At 29.3% G+C, this 20,867-nt stretch overlaps 1 protein-coding gene across 1 annotated transcript; it reads right to left on the bottom strand.

The window, feature by feature from the left end:
• Nucleotides 1-698: 698 nt before the first annotated feature.
• Nucleotides 699-1,844, bottom strand: LOC111674621 (protein zerknuellt 1). Its single transcript, XM_023435277.2, is given in 4 exon segments — nucleotides 699-826; nucleotides 899-1,399; nucleotides 1,402-1,696; nucleotides 1,761-1,844. Coding segments are annotated over 4 exon segments (1,008 nt in total).
• Between the last annotated feature and the right edge of the window lie 19,023 nt (nucleotides 1,845-20,867).

Raw genomic sequence — 20,867 nt, 5'->3', positions numbered from 1 at the left:
CTATCAAAAACTCCTAAAAACATCAAATTTGTTTGTTTACATTTAAGAAATATGCTACAGTTTAAATGACTAACAATTGCTGATATTAATCACTATTAGTTAATATATTTAGTATATTTTATTGATTTATGTAGGCGTGGTAAAAACATATATTTTCGTTAATATAAACATTTAGTGCCATTCACTAAATATAAATATGAAACTTTCCGATGATTGTTATAGTAACATTAAAACTTTAGGTTACTGTAATATATCATATCATGTTGTATCTTGTATGTAGACTGCGCTTCAGATCAATTTCAAGAAATGTGTTGAAAATATTTTGCACAAAAATGTTTTTAAATAAAAAAGTTTAATAGGATAAAAAGACATATTTATTATTTGAATATGTGTGTATGTACATATATTATCATTATTAAAAAATAAATCTATATTATCTAAACAAAACTTATTCATATATGGTACAGAAAACCTTATTATAATTTATAATTATTATTTTTCTAAATTAAAACTACCAAAAATACTATATAATATATTAATATTAAAATATTTTAACTTAAGTATTAAAATGCCTTTAAAGGCTAATTCACATGCAATTATATAGCTTAAATTAATTATCGTCAATTAAAGTGACGTGTTACTAAGGAATAAGAATATCTATTAAATTATATACTGAAATAGCTTGTGAAACCATATCTTCAGTTATTATAGTTATAGTACATTCCAGTTGAATTTAAATGAGAACGATTTACTTTCATGGCTTTTGCAACTGTTTCTCCCCAAGTCAAATTCATAGAAGGTGTGGGTGTAGCACTTGGAACATTTGAAGTCCATTGTGTGCGTTGTTGTGGTTGATGGGTTGGCAAATCATTGCCAGCCGTGCTAGCGATACTCAAATGATTGTTGCTGCCATGATTTGCATTTGCAACCGAACCCCTTGACCAAGCCTGAGCTGATAGTTCCAAATCTTGTTTAATCGATTGCAAAACCATGTCCAAATTGTATGAAGTATAGCTGGATGTATTTAAGGAAGACGAAGAAGTGTTTTGACTACTTGTTGGAGAACTTTCCGAAAGATGATCTAATATTTCATTTAGATCTGGAGTAAATGATTGATTTGGACTGGGAGATATTTTTGTAACTGGCATTTCCTTGGGAAAACTAACTTCAGCATGATGAACTTTGGCGGGATTTGAAGTAGTAGCAGCAGCGCTTGGAAAAGCAGTGCTATGAGTACGTTTCTCAGCCGATTGCAATGAGGGATCTTGAGAATACGACATCAAACGCTGTACAATGCCCTTATGAACATTTTGTTCTGTCATGGGCTGAGTAGCTTTGGTAGCTGTTTTGGTTTCTTGCGGACCTTGTATATCTTTCTTATATTTCATGCGACGATTTGAAACCAAATTTTAACTTGTCTCTCACAAAGTGACAACCGCTGGGCAATTTCAATTCGTCGGGTACGATATAAATACATATTCCTTTTGAATTCACTTTCCAGCTGTACAAGTTGGGAACTGGTAAATGCTGTTCGGGAGCGTTTCAATTTAGTGCGTACTGGTTCCGATTGTGGTATGCTTTCGTCCGACGAATTACGTTGCATTTCAACATCGTTACTCGTAGGTTGAGCAGTAGGCTGATGATAAGTTTGTTCCATAGGTGTTGGGTATATTTGTTGATTTGGTGGATAGATCATCTAGAAAATTAAACAAAGTATTATTAAATTATGGAGTTCATTTGGAATTTTATCAAAAACTTACATTGTTGTAATTAACCCCTGGTGTTTGGTATACCGACACCTTGGATGATTGGTGCATTGGATAGTAATGCATAACTGAAGACATTTTCAAAAGTAAAATTTTTTGTCGTTTTAAGTTGTTCTTAGTTGAAAATCTAAATAGATACTGATGATCTCTGCTTAAAACGCTGTCACTTATATAGTACGAACTTTAACTGTTGGTACCTGTAGCGTTGCTTGCAAAATTTGCCTAAATACTCGCGTTCAGTGCAATAAATCCTTTTGGTGACGGACTTCTTTGGCACCGTCAAGACGAGCCGTCAGCGTAACATGAGCATTTTGTAGTAGTACTTATCAGGTAGATAGACATCATACCAAACACAAAGAAATATTATTTTCTAAAGATTTTTAAGATTGAGTTACAATTGTTAGTGTAATCGGAAAGTCTTATAGGTGAAATGATCTAAAAATTATGATATTTTTTAATGCAACTATTATCAAATATTGAAAATGTATAAAAATGCACTGATATTTTTACAAATAAATATATACTTTTTGCTTTATATTCAGATCGGAATGTATTGTTTAAACTTAATCAAACTAAATAGATTAACAGCAAAATTTGTAGAACATAATTAAAAGAATAGGTTGGAGAAATTTAGAATTTGTTAAAAAATTCTCATTTTAAATTCTATGAATTTTATCATTATCTATTTCGGCGGAGAAAATACTTACGTAATAAAATTAAAAACGATTGAAAAACAACTGGTCTTCAAAAAACTTTAAATATCGGTGTAATTAATTTTTCAATTATCGACTCATTCCTACGTATTTAATTCCCCCAGACTGTATACAGTATTTTCAATAATCTTTAAGGCATCTAAAATCAGAAAGTACCACAAGCAACAGAGCGGATGTAAATTTTATATTTCTTCTTAGAATAGAGTCTCCTCCGAAAGGAAATCCATAGTCGCCACAGCGTTGTGTCGTCGAGAGAATTCGAAAAACAGAATTCTGTCAAAAAATACCAATGACGACAATAATCAGAAGAGACGAAGCGTATAACGAATGACCGACAACATTCTTTCGACTTATAACGCCTCAAAGACACAAGTCTTCGTCGTCTTTGTCGTTGTCGTCATCCTGCAACAATGTAACAAACCAAGCACATTTTTCCAAGTCTAGTCAAAAATATCAACCAACTTAAACTAACAACTAATTTCGCAGAGAAGATATACAAGACTAGATACAAAATATTGCAATGTATAGACGTATCATTTCCATTTGGTTTTGTCTATAATCCGACGACAATCTTCAAGTACATACTTTTATATACATTTTTATTTTTTTGGTGATCATGGCTATTGCAAAACTATTTTACACCTGTTACAGCAGGATACGGAATAGGACGTCACCACAAAATCTAGTCGATGGAAATAGGAAAATATCTCTTCATACTACTACTTCACTGCAATGCAATAGAAATTTACAGAAACGAAAGCGAAAGGAAAACTAATTTTACGATTCTTTGTGCGTTGTTCTTCAGTCTAACATATTAATCTAATATTACATATACATGTTCATAATTACATATATGTGTTTGTATTTTCATAACGTGTTAAAGCTGCGAAAAAGGATAATTACATTTGTCTACATGTATCTGTGTATTTTTTAAGGTTTTATGCTCGATTTCACAGTTTATGACTTTGTATAAATATTTTCTTTTTGTATTGTTTTGTTCTATTTTGTTTAAGTCCTTCAGAGGCGCCTTGTCCTTTTTGTTTTCATATGTAGGAGAAGAAGATGAAGGCAAAAAATTGAGATTACTTCGAATTGTAGGTATTTTATTTTTCAAAAATTTCAACTAAAACAAACTGCTTTTACGCGTATGTGCAAATAACATACGAGCATACTGACGAACATTGTATATGCACTATAATTTAGTATGAGTATCTTTTACTATTGTTTTAATTTGTTTCATTATATTCAACAAAAATAAAATTTTATGCTGGCGCTAAAGAGGATTTAGTCGATTCTTCGAATTGAATTTTTGTTATCGTATTCTTTAAAACAATAAAAAAGTCAAGTGGAAAGAACAATAACTAGAGAATTTGAGGAGAGATTCTTCATTTGTTATGGTAGATTTGAGTTAGAATTTTTTTATAACTATGCAACTATTTAAAAGTGTATTACGAATGTAATTACACTATAAATAATATAATAAAAAATATATATTATAAAAGATATTAAATTTTTATAACAACGGTCGATTAAATAGTTCATTTGAGATTGATTTTGTTGTTCTTTGTCAAAGTGACAAGCTTGTTGCTATAAACAATATTTTGTATTAAAACAAAACATTACAATTTTATGTTTCTTTTTATCAAATCTGTTGTAACTACTATATGCGTGAAATATTTAAAAGACTCAAAGAAACTTAACTTTACTTGTCAATTTATTTGTTCTTAGACAGAAGTTAAGTTACGTTTATAGGTGGACTACCTATACCCAATTTGCTTCGCTACTCTATAAACAAAGTTAATAAAAAACACTACGATTTTATAAATTCTAACTATAATAGTTATCCAGATGCAAATTATTGCAAGTTCGCCAATTTTTTCAAACATTAGTTTAGATTTTAATGTAACCTATTAAAAATTTTAATAATATATTTAATAGTTTTCCCGATATATATTTTCTTAATTGAAGTGGGGGATATCAAGGCCCCAATTGAATGCCAAGGTTCTTCATGTATAATTTGAATTTTTTAACTCTAATAGTTTCCCAGATATACAAAATTCTATATTTAATTCATAGAAGAAGTTTCAAGCACCTCTAATGAATGTTCAGATGGACGTTGAAGTTCTTCGTAAAAAATTTAAAGATTCCAGCTCAAATAGTTTTCCAGATTAAAAATTTTTGTATTTAATTCATATTAGAGGTTCCATCGCCCCCAATGAAAGTCCTCTCTTTTTCCATAAAATATTTAGATGATTATTAAAGATCTTCTTTGAAAATTTGAAGAAGCTAGCTCAGATAATTATATTTTATTCAGGATGTGCAACGCCTTCATTGATAGTCCGAATTTATTACACAAAATATTTACATTGAACGCAGAGTTCTTTGCGCAAAATTGGAAAATTCGAAGCGATAAGCGATAAGCGAATTTTTGTATTGTACTGCTAGTCCGCTCCTCTTTCCTTAAATAATCATATTGACACTAAAGTGGTTCCTATTAAATTATATTTTTTAGATATACTGATTTTATATTTTCTTTCTATGGAAAGTGCCACGTTAGCCATAGATGTCAAAAATTTAGGACTCTAACTCTTGCAGTTTCTGATTATTCGGTTTATTCACCAAATATTTTTTAGTTTTATATTAGCCGGTTAATAACCGGATAATTTTTTAAGAGTTTTTTAATATTAGTTTTCCTACTTGTGAAATACTTTTCTGTATAAAGATATTTAAGCTAATTAATTTTTAATTTACGAATTAAAACTATTTCGAGTATTAATTCGTTCCAATGAATTAGTGTATAACTATTGCCAAAAACTAAAAAACGACAATATTCTAAAACTGACGATTAAAGGCGATATCATTATTTCCAAGATTGCTATGTAGATTACGTTCATGGTCCTAACATGATAATTTTCTTCAAATTTAATATAGCTTCTCAAAAAAGTCTTGTAGAGAAAAATAAATATTTCAATTTCGAATTTACCAAAGTTAAAATTATTTTGAAACGTCATTAATGTTGTTAAAAATTTTGCTTCGTAATTAAAATTTATTTTTAAATTTATTTTATTAGATTTTTTGTCTGAGTTAAAAATAATATAGATACAATGTAAAGATTCCCAGCTCTCACTTGATACCAATATTAGCATCATACGACGCGTACATATAATTATACTGTGATACAAAAGTGAACAAAAACGAAATGCTGAGGATCTCATATACTAATACGAACATATTTTTAGTTTAAAAAGCAAAAAATCCCCATTTTTCACAATTTTTAATTTTTATCTCTTATTACTTTTCAAAAGAAGCACATTACGTTTTCAATTTTAGCAAATCTATAAAAAAACTGAAGAGTTATGCTTAATTTTCTGGTTTCTCCATACAAATTTATTTATGTATATAAATGTTTATAAATATTTTTAAAATCAGTTACACCACAAAACAATGTGCTTCTTTTCAAAAGTAATAAAAGATAACAAAAAAATTTATGAAGAAGTGGGAGCTTTTTTTACTTAAATGGCATTATCTCAGACCAAACATATGACTTTTAAACCTCAAAAATAAGTCTTTTACACATATTTTGCCCTTAAAAAGTAACTACTTCGTTTAGATACTTTTTAAAGGCAAAATATGTAAAAAAAGAGCTATTTTCGGGAAAAATTAAAAAGTATATTCGTACTCTAAGGACTATAACGAAATGGAATTATTATACGAAAACCTGTGCATTTTATGGTGTATCATTGTGTTATTTAAAAAGTTCATTGTAAGACCTTTTAACAATGAAATCTTTTTATAAGGACGAACGGTTAATTATAAAAATCGGAGTATGCAAAATTGTCATAAAAGGACTGTTGTTTCACACGTTTATTTTTACAGGGTGTAGCCATTTTAATATTAAATTTCAATATTATGCCATTACTTTGGCCCACATAAGAGCGATAAATGTCCAATATTGAAAGTGTGAATTGAAATTATTTTGCAGATAACACTGGCCTGCAATAAAATTATCTTTTGAGATAAGAATGTAAAACTGCTTATTGTTTCATTCTATATCTTCAAGTTTCTGAAAGATTTTTTTTTGCATTAAACCTAACATACATACTAGTTCACTTAAAGATAAAAATTTTTGAAAATATGTAAGGACCAGCGTAAAAATTTGAGGTACGTCCTATAGTATCACAATTAAAAATTTTTATAAATTATCATAAATTGTTTTTTGTATTTCAATGCAAATTTGAAATATTTTTGTGAAAATTATTAATAAATACTAGTTATTGAACAGAGCCATTGTAAATATATAATACATATTGCGTTTAAATCAATTCCTTGAAATCATAACAATAGTTTTTGATTATTAATACTTTTATATGCTAGAAATTTAATAGCATCCTGCTTCCGGACAACTTTTGTTATTATAAATACCTATGGTTAAAGGAAAAGTCAGAAGAGGCGTTTGCATATTTTTCATGTGTAACTTCCAACTTTTAGTAATTGTTACTAAAACCGAAAGTTATTTGGATTATCATCATAAACATTTAACATCATTTCAATTCATATCAATTTTGGAATTCCCAATTTTATATCAAAGAAACAAAAAAGAACACCAAAACTCACTCGCTTCGATTGTCATCAAATTAGTAAAAACCTTAGACGAGCCTACCTAAACTAGAACTGAACTAGAACTGAACTAGAACTGAACTAGAACTGAACAAGAACTGAACTAGAACTGAACTAGAACTGAACTAGAACTGAACTAGAACTTAACTAGAACCGTAAAAATGTAAATAAATAAATTAAGTTATAACAGTTACAAAAGTATTTTATCATTTAGAGCCCTGTTACCACCAGTTTATGAGGCCCTAAATGTATGCAAAAAGCATTTCTATAAATTAAAGAATAGGTTCAGAAGCAGACACACGACTTTTTATTTCCATATACGGAATCAGCTTATGAAATATAGTTCTGGGGTTATTGAAATTTATTTTTTATGTTGGGCTGTATTATTAGGGTGTATTTGATTTTTGAGTTAGTTTGTTATGAAAACTATTTGAGTAGCTTCCATACATAACAGCAACACCCTTATATTATTATATTTAGCAACGTATATATTACAGCAACAATCTTTAAAGCTTTTAACTTGCAACAACTACAACAACATCATAAACGTTATAATTGTAGTTTTTGTGGCTTATGTGGTTTTCTACTGTTCACACTCTTGCTGTTCCTTTTTGTTTTAAATATTTAACACACAAAAACAACAATAGACTAATAAAAAAATATTTTTTTTTTGTATTCGCATACATACATGTGTATATTTGTAATTGTAATTGTTGTTTTAGTTTAATTTATATTTTAAATTAAAATACTACAACTACTTAGACTAGATATTTCCAAAACTATTATTGTTATTTTACACAAACAGGCAAAAATATTAAAGTAAACCTTAAAACTATATATAAAATACACACATACAAATATTTAAATAAAAATATACAAAAACAACAAATTCTATATAAACAAACATCTAAATAATATTTCTTATATATAGGTATGTTTGTATATATGTATAATTATACCCTACACAACTTTAGTAGGGAGGGTATATTGGATTTGTGCTGATGTTTGTAACGCACAATAATATTCTTAGGCCCTGAAAGTATACTGATCGACTCACAATCTTTTTATGAGTCGATTTGGCTATGTCCGTCCGTCCATGCAAACCTTGTAATCAGTAGTTTGATTACAAGGTTTGCATGATCGAAGTTTTGAAGATAATTCTATGAAATTTGGTACATGATCTTCTATTGTTCCAGAGACAAAGTCTGTTGAAAATGGTTCAGATAAGTCCTATGTTTCGCCTAGCCCCTATACAACTGAACCGCCGTATAGGTCTTATAAGTTCATTATTATGTTTAATGTACTCGTATCTCAACAAAAAGCTGCAAAACCAAGTTCCATACTAGTCTTAATGACCCTGATGAACTTTATAGTTACAGGGCCTCGTTTGATCCTAGCCCTTATAAAAAGCCCTCTTCAAAATTTTACTTAAGTGTCCACAGTTTTATTCAACAATAAATGGCTTAACTATATCTGAGGCAAGGTACAATTCAACCTAAATGTTTCATTATGAAAAATAATTTACATTTTTCTTTTTGTAACAGGTGTAGACTATAATATGGTCGGTCTCGCCCGACTATTATTTCTTACTTGTTTTTTTTTTGTTATTTCTGTACATAGAAATATATATTTTTGTTAGTTTTTTAGAATATATTTTTTAACAAATTATGGTAAAACTATATTTTGACATGCATTCATGCATATGAATTTGAGGTTTTTCTTTTTGGGTGAGTATTTTTAAAACAAATTTATTAATCCGTTCAGGGATTAGGGGTCACAAGTGGTAGCTTATTTGATCGAAGTAAACTTTAACTATATTATTTCCTTATGTTAGCGTTTTATGCAAAATATGTTTAGTATGGACCGATCGAAACAAAAGTTTAAAGTTTTTAGAGTAATGATTTATAATCCGCTGAAGAACAGAAAGTTAGTCGTACTAATTTGCAGGTTGTAGGATATCGATAAATCAACTTCGATATTAAGGCGTTAATCACAAATTGCTTTGTATAGTTTTCAAACATATTTGTAAGTGGCTGTTATTTATTACATACTTTATTCACATTAGTTATTATAATATTTGTTTTTTTCTTTATTTTAATAATCATGATATATTATTAATAACCCTTGGAAACTTTCAGTTATATTAAAAACTAATAATTTGTAATTTACCAAAAATTTCAAATTATTGTTAGTAAATGAAGGCTATAAACAAGGATTTTTAAACATTTTCTTAATGAAAATATTAATAAATAATAGCGAGCAATATTAATAAAAATAATACATATCTATAAATAAACCAAATGTTGTGACAAGTTTATAATTAAAGTTTTTTTGTTGTTAATTTGTAATATTTTTTATTATTTAGCTAATGAGTTTTTTTATGACTACAACTAAAACAGTGATTTTTTTAATAAACATGTAATTAAATTATTATACAAATTTTAAAACAAAAAATATTTATAATTTGCTTACGTATGATTGATATGTAATTAAACCTCGAAAAAATATTAATCATACGCATAATATGTGTCGGAGTACTCCATGCATTTATGTGTTTATACTCTACACCACTTTAGTAGGGTGGGTATATTGGATTTGTGCTGATGTTTATAACATACAAAAATATTCGTCCTTTACCCACCTTAAAGTATACTAATCGGCTTAGAATCATTTTCTGAGTCGAATAAAGATAAAAATTCACTTACAAACACTATTAACACTTAGAATCATTTTCCTAGTCGATTAAAGATCAAAATTCACTTACAAACACTATTAACACTTTTAAATACTACATAAATAACTTTGAAGTAGACTTAACTCCCCCTACCAACATTTATAAGGATAAGGCCATATTTTGCTCTACTGTAAAAAAAATATCTTTTTTTGGCAAAAAAGTAAAAATATTCCGAAATAAAGTTAAAAAACAAATCAAATACTTTATTTTTTTAAATAGTCCCCATTTTCGACATACTGACTGGTGAAGGGTATCATATGGTCGGCTACGTCCGAATATACATACTTGTTTTTTTTTTACAAAAACTCAATTTTAATTAAAAATCTGTCTTAAAACAGCTTGTAGGAAGAGCACAATTTTGACCTACGAAATGCGAAAAAAGACGTCTTTACAATTAATGAAATAATAACAACAATTAACTTTAGTAATAAAACTCATATTTAATATTAATTAACATATTAATTAAAAAAACATAAATTTGAATTTGTTAATTAATCAAATGAATTGACCAGTTTGGGTAAAAATAAATTTATTTGATGATTGCGACAATCAAAGCTATCGAAAAATTCTCAACACTTTAAAGGATTACTCTTCTTTTAACAATGCTTTAAGCATTGTTGAATATTCTTTAATAGACCGAATTTATATATATTTATAAAGCTAAGAAAAGTTTTATATTTTTTATTACATACCCACTTTCTTTATTGGTATTTCTCTCATTTTAGTTTTAAATGTCTATATTAGTATTAAATATATTAACAAACTGTTGATGGTACTTCACAGATAAACAAATTTTAGTATATAATTAATATAGTAATAGTCCATCCATTTATTTTTAAAATGTGGTTCCTTTTCATAATAATGCATCATCGAAAGGTTCACTCCAAAATAGTCATTGACCTCTTAAGTCGTCAAGTATGTGGTGGTATACTATGTTGTTACGGTAACAGAATCTATGAACGTAATTGTTAGCTTGAAAATACAGATCTATAAGACTTATTTCAGTAGCTCTTAGGGTTACTGTGATACGTTGAACATATTTACAACAACATCTCGACAAACATCATTCCAACTGCTTCGCCACTTCTAACCGTCACTCCATCAAAAAATACTTCGAATACAACTCAGAATTCCTCTGTGGAATATTTTTACGTATTATTGACAAAAAAAGAGATTTTCTACAAGAGGGCATACGGAGGAGTAAGGGTAAATATGGGCTTCTCCTTATAAATTTTGGTAGAGGAATTTACGTCTACCTCAGAGTTATTTATGTAGATTTTAATCGTTTTATTAGAAATTATAAGTGAATTTTGACCTTCAAGACATTTTCTGAACGGGAGTTTGTCAAATGAAGCCCGATCACTATAAAAATTAGTAGTGTCATTTATCGTTCTATGAAACTAAGTTTTGCAGATTTTTTTTGACATAATAAAATATTTAACGTAATTATGAGCCTAAAGGCCCTTTTCGGGGGATAAGGTTATATGGGGGCTAGGCGAAATAATGGACCGATTTCACAATTTTAAATAGCATTCGTACTTGAACTAAGAAAAGAGTATGTGCCAAATATCATCAAATTATTTTGAAAATTGCGACCTGTAGCGTGCGCACAATGTTTACATGGACACACAGATAGACAGACGATTGGTATACTTTAATGTGGGTCTAAAACCAATATTTTTGGGTGTTACAAACATCAGCACAAACGCATAATACCCTCCACACTATGGTGGTGTAGGGTATAACAAGTAATTGTAATTGGTTATTCCTCAATTACACATCACAAGTAATTGTTATTGACCATGTAATGAACTACTTGTGTAATCCTGTTACCAGACTACGCGTAATTGTAATAGAAGTTGTGCCAATTACAGCCACTTGTAATTGTAGTTGAAATATTTTCAATAACAATTACATGTAACTGTAAATTTTGTTCTTTATAATTAAGTGGAATTTTTAAAAAGTGAAAATTACGATTACCAGTCATAGTAATTTGCAAAACTTCAATTACAATTACAAGTAATTGTAATAGATTATTGTTTATTTAGAAATTACAAATAATTGTAATTGGTTACTGTTCAATTACACATTACAAGTAATTATAAATGAAAATGTAATTAATTACTTAACAGTTTAATGAACGCTATAAGATTCAGAGGAATTACATCCAGTAAACAAAGTTTCTCAGCATCGGACTTTATAAATCGCGCAGCAGCTGATAACATGTTTGAGTATTTCCTTTAAAACTAAAATTTTGAAAAGTTGAATTTCAATTAGTTAAATTAATAGACTGTATTTTACTATTACTTTTTCCTAACTTAACTAGCGGTTAAACGAAAAATAGTGGTGGTATAATCGGGGAAAATAAAATTATGAAAATAAATTTTTATTAAGATATAAATTGTTTATTTTTGGTTAATTAAGAAGATTCATAAAAAATTCTTATAAAAGGATATCAATAATTGGAACATAAAACTATAGTTGAAGCATAAAGTGCTTATATAATGCTATATTTAAATTGGTCACTTACTTATTTTTATTTTAACGACAAAGGCCGCTTATACCAAATGAAAGCTGATCAAAAACTATGTGCATCTTTTTAGTTTAGCAAAATTTTTTTCTACTAATTTAAACATTATGACCCATTGCCTGCATCTATAAAAATACTTAACATAAAAGAATATAACTTCCTTCTTATCGTTCTAACCAACTATTCAGCAGATTGATGGTATTCGCTTTTTTTCTCGTCGTCTTATTTTGTGTCACATAAAAATGCTTTAGTGTCATTCACATTAACTGTGGGCATTATTATGATGATACTGATATTGCTGCTGCTGCTGCTGCTGCTACTGTTGTTGCTAAAATTCCTTTTTAGCACTTGATTTTTGTTTTTCAGCACGCTTGTAACGAGGTCAATGTTTGTTTTATATAAATGAGTTAGTACTCTCATATACTACTAACTACTGCTACTTACTTACGTACTTTATTAGTATGTGTACTAACCATACATATACATATATGTATACTTAGTTATATTTAATATTTACATACTTACGCATAAACATTCTTTATAGCAATCTTAAGTCCTTTAGTTTATATCAATGTCCTTCTTGTATTTAAATTATTCTGGGATATTTTCATGTTTTCATTTGTTTTATACCCGCTCAATGACTCCATTCAAATAAATTCCTTGCCCTCCACCCAACGACTACTTTTTTGTCGCAAGTATGGAAAACCACAAAATAAACATTCATGAAAATTCAGCCACTACTGGGACAAATGAAACAAACAGAAAGAGAAAAAGCAAAAAAAAAATAATAAAAGACATCAAGCGTTACAATGAAAAATACAAAGAAATGTGTACATTAAAATCAACATACATACATGCATATTCAAACACACACTTACAAATATGTACATAAGACCCTGCAAAGGATCAAACAAAAAGAGAGAAAATATTCGAAAAAAAACAAAAATAGGGAATCATAAGGGAACTGAATTGTGTTGATGGGAAATTATGAAGGCGATGTGTAATGAATTATTCATGCATGCCACAATAGCAGCAAGAACGACAATAACAGCAAGAACAACAACGACCACAACAAAAGCGACAACAACAACAGTAAATACAATAACATCAATGTTGATGACGACAGCGGCAGTTTTAAATGCTAACTTTTGAGCGCATTTTTTTTCAAAATTTCTCACCATTTGATTGTCTAATATTTTGTTACATAAAAAGGAAGGCGGTCGTTCCTTTAGTGACCCAAAGAATTAATGCATTATTAAGTCAAGTGTAGTATAATTTTAGGCTTATATCTAAGTACTAGAACTAGAATAACAAAAAAAAAACACAATTTTGTAATCTTTAAAACAGTCCATTTTTCGGGTCACCTTGAACTGCAGGGTAACATCTGCGATGACTTTACAAAAATGGAATGTTAAATAGCAAGTTGTAACAACATCTCTCCGTATTAGTGAGTGTTTGTGTGTGAGACAGTGAATGTATGTCCGGGTGCGTTTTTCAAATGTCACCAACTATAACTAGTTATCGACAACAACAACAAAAGCAACAAATAAGGAAGTGTTATTTGGTGTTGGAATTATGTGTAAGAAATTTCAAAAGGATGTGTTATTAACTATTGCAGCAATAATATTTAGTTTGATGGTGTAATGTTAAACTAAGCCGTATTAGGTCAGACATTTGTTCCGAAAAATTGATATTATACATTTTTCATATTATACATCGATTTTGTAAACGTAGATCGTTTAGTCGCTGGAGGAAAAAGAGTAGACTTTCATCAGAAGCGGACGTTAAACTGAATTAAATAGAGAAATTTTTATATCTGAGAACCTATTAAAGCTAGAATCTTTAAATTTTACTCGAAGAACTTTGACATTTATCTGAACATTAGGAGTATAACAGGCGAACTTTCAATTAAAAACAAAATATTATTTATCTGGGAAACTAAAAGAACTAAATTTTTCGATTTTTGTACAAAAAAAACTTAAATATTTATCTGAGCATTTTGGCGGAAAAAGGGCGGAATTTCATCTGGGGAGCATCTGCATGAATTAAATAGAATAATTCGTATATCTGTGAAACTATTATATAATATTAAAATTTTACATGAAGAACTTTAATATTTATGTGAACATTAGAGATATCGGGCGAGATCTTCGCACCACATATATGAATTAAATACACAATTTCGTATATTTTGGCAACTGTTAGATTATTTAAATTTTTCATATTGTAGTTAAAATCTTTTGTAGTTAGAATCTTCAAAATCGTAAATTGGGTTTTTTATTTATATTACTTTTAGGGTACCAAAGCAAACTGGGTATAGCTGTTATTAGAATAAAATCCTTTTGCTTCTTGAAATACTTGTGAATAGTGCCATGACTAATCATATAATATTTAAGTTTATCCGACTCTTTGAGTTAAGCAGCTAGTTTACCAGAAACTTAATTTATATTGGTAGAATGTACAAGTACTATTAACTCTATACTAAATAAAGGTATTTAGCTTATAGATAAATTATATAAAAAATTACAGATATGATATTAATTCCAATAACTTCTATCTTGAACAATAAATTAAAAAAAAATATTTGACTGTTTGCATTTGTTCAAAAGAAATTCTACATAAGCATCTTACTTATCAAACTCTTAGCATTACGTTGCATCAAAGCTTAGGTTAGGTTAAGGTTAGGTTGATCGGAGGATGTATATTATATCAAATCATCATAGGATATTCGTAGTCTACCCACTGTTTTATTATTCCAAGAGGCCTTATGAAATTCTCTCATCCATATTTTTAGTTCAGCTTTTGTTGCGTCGAATGGTTTTGCGTTTGTCAGGTTAATTGCATCGAGCTCCCTTCCATTTTAAGCTATTACATTCGCCCTTTCGTTACCGACTACTCCATAGTGGGCTGGTACCCATATGAGGTGAACCTTAACTCCGAGAAAGTATTCAGTTAAAGCTTTCTAACAATCAAATACGTTCTTAGATTTAATTCTATCACCTCAGCATGACAGCTTAGAGTCCGAAGTTATGCCTATACCATCCAGTAAAGATGTCCTTTAAGTATACATTGTGCACTGAATGTACACCGCGGTCATAAGAGCTTTTTTGACTTATTTGGTTTGGTGGTGGGCGTTGGATTTCAAGACTATTTTAATCAAATAACAAAGATTAGTATGTCTGGCAATCATTGGCTAACTCCAATGATTGCCCTTGATATATACATATATATCGAATGAAATTTTGCTAAATCTGCTATATTACTTAAACAATCGAACGCACTGAATTACCTACAGTATATTTAACTACCAGACACCTTTAGGTATGTGTTATTGATACAGCGGCGAGAAGAATTCGGGATATAAATATAAAAAATTCGACTATTCATATATACTTGGACAGCCTTGCATCAATCAAGATTCTTAACTCCAATGTTATTAAGTCGAAATATGTTCTCAATAGTATACAATCCTTGCTATAACATCACGTTGGATTGATATGGCTTCCAGGACATAAGTGCGTACGAGGAATATCTGATGAATGCGCAACCAACGGGTCGTCCATAGACTTAATTCTTGCGAAAAGTGAATATTCATGTTCACCTGGTGACCTCGTCAAAAATGATAGATGACATGCAAATATCACACCTTGTGGAAAATTGTGACTGCTCACGCCCACTCTGTTAACGGGTAGGATTAGCACTGTCTTGCCTCTTGGAATGAACTCGGTTAAGCTTCTGACTGATATAATTGGGTATGATTGAAGCTACCCATAAAGCTGTATGGATGAAGGAGTAGTGGAATTGGTACAACACGTTCTGTGTGACTGTCCAGCCGTACAAGAGCACAAACTACTCTATCTTGGTAGAGCTCTTTTCCATGATCTGGAGATACGTCACTAGTAAACATGATCGTTTAATTTGAAACACCTGCTGATATTCACCGATACCACAAGAAATAAGTAGTTAACGAAATAAGTAAGGGAATTAATTATCTCAACATAAAGTGGAAATTCGAAGAGTATCACAATGAGCCACAAAGCCTCCAAGTAAACTCGCAATGTTTTTAATTTTTTTAATTAAGTATAAAAATATTATACTATTGAAATGCATTTTCAAAAGATCAGAAAATTTAAAACTGAAAATTCAGTTCTTTTATGTATAAGGTCTCGCTCTAGTCCAAAACTAACTGTCGTGACATAACATAACCAATATAATCACATTATCTTCATAAATTTACATTATCAATTTTAAACTCCTGTGCTTGAGAATTGATAGTACAATTTCATTAAAGAATATAGAGTTGTAAATGTTACCAGCAGCATAACATCTTTACACATGTGACATCATAAGCTTCGATAGTAACTACTTCTACAACATCCACCAGTGTAATCAAAAGCATCAATTGTTATCAAATAAGTAAGAGTTTCTTAAATGACTTTAGTTCGATTTCCCTATTTCTCTAACTATTTTGTTGTTGTTGCCGGCCTCTATTCCTGGAGTGTTTAGGGGACATTTGTGTTTTGAATATCGATGTCGTTACACATACATGCATATTTGATTGTGATTTTTGTACAATTCAAGTGTTAGACATGTACAAATGATAGAAACGTATATGGTTATGTATATGTTATTAAAAAGAGGAAAAAAAACTCTACAAAAAATTATACAATTTTCCAAACTTAAGTTTTTATTTGCTTTGTAGGGTTAAAAAAAAGTATGAAAATTAAAAAAAAGAACTTAATACTTAATATTCCAGCGCGAAGAAAAGGCGCATAACTAAGAGTCAACAAAAAAGGTCTTAAATAGTTTAAAATGAAAAACTGATAACTCTCCTTATACAGATTGAGTAGTACTGCTGAAGGCTATAAAAAGTGAACAAACGAAATAAAATTGTCTTTACAACTAACTGACAATGTTATAACAATGCTTTATAATGGTCATGAAATCCATTTTTGTTAGTATAAGTGTAGGTCTGAAACAATGAAACGAATTAACCAGATGTGCTGTTACAAATTTCTGGTAATTGATGGTTGCTGAAAAATTACAAGCTGACAAAGAAACTTCTGTTTTAAGGGCCTTTTAAAATTTTTTTTAAAGAAATATTTAGTTTCTTTGTTATTAATTTAGGTTTTATATTTAAATATAAAACATGTTTACTAAGTTTTTATATTTATTTAAACTATATTATTGCATATATTTTAAATTTTAATTAGGCAGCATGTTATCACTAAACCACAAGCATTCTTTTTCATGTTATTTACTTGTCCTTAAATATAAATTTTAACTGTTTATAGCCTCAGGCCTCTAGCCACATAAAATCCTTCACTTTTCCCCCTCATAACCACAAATTTTGTACATTTTTTCATTCAGCAATGTTGAATATTTTTCAAAAAACTTAAAAAAGAAAAACTGTTACTTTTTTCCATCGGTCATCTTACCATCCACGAGTGAACCCTTCTCAACCCAAAACTAGAGAAGAATGCATTTTAAGGTCATTGTGGCAACTTCCTTGTATATTTCCTTAACCCTGATATTATGTAAATTACAAGCATTACATGTTTGGACTGGTGTATGTGTTGTTGGTTTGTCAAAAATGTTATCGTCTCAATAAAAAGTGGGTGGGGTAAGTACACATGCATGTGTTGAATTTCGTCATTTTACATTTGTCAAAATTTGAACTTTGTATTTTTGTACACCAAATATAACACAAAGCAATTGTAACAACAGTAAAAACAATAGCTTCTGCAACAAACATCGAAAGCCACAAGAGCAGAAAGAAATCAGGATGTTGGCACACACACAATGACAAACATATAATAGAGAGATCTAGAACCTTGTATCCTGTATAAGTACTAGATATTATTGTCTGTTTGTCTATTTGTTTGTTTGCTTGTGTGATAACTTTTCAAATGATTTCGAACTGATATAAAAGTGTGTACATTAGAATGGTCTTTTTGTTATTTAAAAAAGTCGCAAAACATGAAAAACCAACAGATAATTTTGAACTAAAAAATATTGAAATGTAAGTTGGAAAATGGTTATGTGTTTATATATGCTTTAAGGTATTACATGCTCGTCCATGTCTGATAATACTTTTTTATACCCACCATTAAAAAAGACAGGGGTATAATTATATTACCATTTCGTTTGTCATACAAACACTTAATTGACTGAAGTCATATTTCAAATATTATCCTGATATTAATAAGAGTGCATTGCCTTTTACGGTATGTAATTTAATGTTGGGTATATGATATTCGGCACACACTCACTTCCTTTTTTTTTGAATGACCCTAATGTATATATATATATACAGATGTATGGGGAAACTCGCATATTCACACTAACACTATCTTATTCATATTCAAACAATTGTGTGAAAAAATTCTTCAGTTATATTTGGTCAATTTTCTATTTATAGGGGTAATTGTGTTATATGTAATTTTTGTTGTTATTTTCTATATGTTTACAGTGATTCAAAACGATTCACTTATGTACAGATATTTCCATATAAGTCCAGCAAAAACATGGTAATGACTTCTTCTTACTCAACAGCATACTTTTCAATGCCTACTACAGTAGCGTATGCATTGCTTGGACGGAGTCTTCTAATGACTTACAAATAATATGTTATGTAGGTAAATTATTACTGTTTTACATTTCGTTTTCAAACTTTATTATTGTTTGTTAAAACTAATAATAGGCACTGTGGTAAATGTTTTTTTTTTCAGAAACAATACAATCGACTTCACTTCCTATATGATATCTAATTGTAAACGAACATGATAAGTACTTGCATCCAATGTCTTTCCCGTGTTATATTAATGGCTTAAAAAGCTATTGTAGACGAAAATTTAGATTTTTAAATTTTTTAACCCTTTACTTTTGAATGTATTTTTTGCTGGGAACTATACACCAACTCATATATGCGAAAATATTTTCTAATATATATAGCTACATAAAAAATTAAGGTTGTCCTTATAAACAATCAAAATTGAAGCTATTTTTGGGAAGTATTTTCCCACATTTGGCCTAGGAATATACTTTTCCGAAAAATTATATTCACAAAATGTTCCGTAGTTATATCTTCATATCACAGACATAACTCATACGACTCAAATTTGCATTCATTTGTTCCGGAAAAATTGTGCTTTCTAAAAGTTCCAAACAATTTACCCGAACTTGATCCTTGAGCTTAAGTATCCGAATTCCAAAATATGCAGAGTTATTCCGTATAATAGGTGTATCTAATAAGAATACGTCAATAAATCAAACAAGTATGAATGTATAGTCGGGCGTATCCGACCATATGATATCCTACACCAGTCAGTATGTATGTTAAAAATGGGGAATATTTAAAAAAATAAAGCATTTGGTTTGTTTTTTTAACTTTATTTCGGAATATTTTTACTTTTATTTTGGCAAAAAAAAAATTTTTTAAGAGGGCTCAAATGGGAGTAGGGCAAAATATGGTTGATATGGATATGAAATCCATATCAACTATATCAATCGCCTTTATCCATAAAATAACCTCACATAAAAATTATTATTTTTAGAAGATATTAGTCTTAAACATGTAAGGGTTCTATATTCGGCTGTGCCGAATCTTAAATCTGCTGTGTTAAAAAAAAAAAAAAAACAGTCGGTATCAAAAACTTCTCTTTCACATCACTTACTTGGGGCTGAACATACTTAGTTTCATGTTTCTAGATTCAATATTGTAGAAAATTCAAAATGTATTAAAAATACTAAAAACTCAAAAAGTACCTTTTGGAAAAGGAAAAAACTCACTTTTTCCGGTTCTCACCTAATTCTGAAACTACATACTTAATTTCATGTTTCTGAGTTCATGATTATATAAAACTCAAAAAGTACCTTTTGAAAAACGAAAAAGTACCAAAAAGTTCTCTTTTATACACACACTCTGCCTTGTTTTTATAAACAAAACTACAATAACAAAATTTACTGTATGATTATGTATTTTGTTTTTTGCAATTTTTGATGAAATTTTCAGAGGTTATCTCGGATTTTTGCTCATATCTCCGTTATTTATGGACCGATTTGTCTGATTTTAAATAGCGATATCTAATAGATATCTAACAGAATTGTTGAAGATTCGGATCTCGCCGATATCTGGGGTTCTCTAAAAACTGATTTCAACAAACATACATACAGACAGACGGACATGGCTTAATCGACTCCACTATCTATAAGGATCCAGAATATATATACTTTATAGGGTCGAAAAATTATATTTTAGAAATTGCAAACGGAATGACAAACTTATATATACCCTTCTCACAAAGGTGAAGGGTATAATTAAAGAAAAAATCCATATTTATAACTAGGACTATTTGCGGCACCTTAAAATATTCCTACATGCAAATACTAGTATAAACAAATATGCCCACATACAAATTATAAATGCACTCTTCATACACAAAAACACACACACACTCCGTATTTAAACAAATTTGGTAAGTTTGAGTTCGTGTGTCCATTATATG

The sequence above is a fragment of the Lucilia cuprina genome, chromosome 2 (assembly GCF_022045245.1).
Source record: "Lucilia cuprina isolate Lc7/37 chromosome 2, ASM2204524v1, whole genome shotgun sequence".
Lineage (NCBI taxonomy): Eukaryota > Metazoa > Arthropoda > Insecta > Diptera > Calliphoridae > Lucilia > Lucilia cuprina.
The sequence above is the reverse complement of the archived record's forward strand: the minus strand, read 5'-3'. Positions and strand labels throughout refer to the sequence as shown.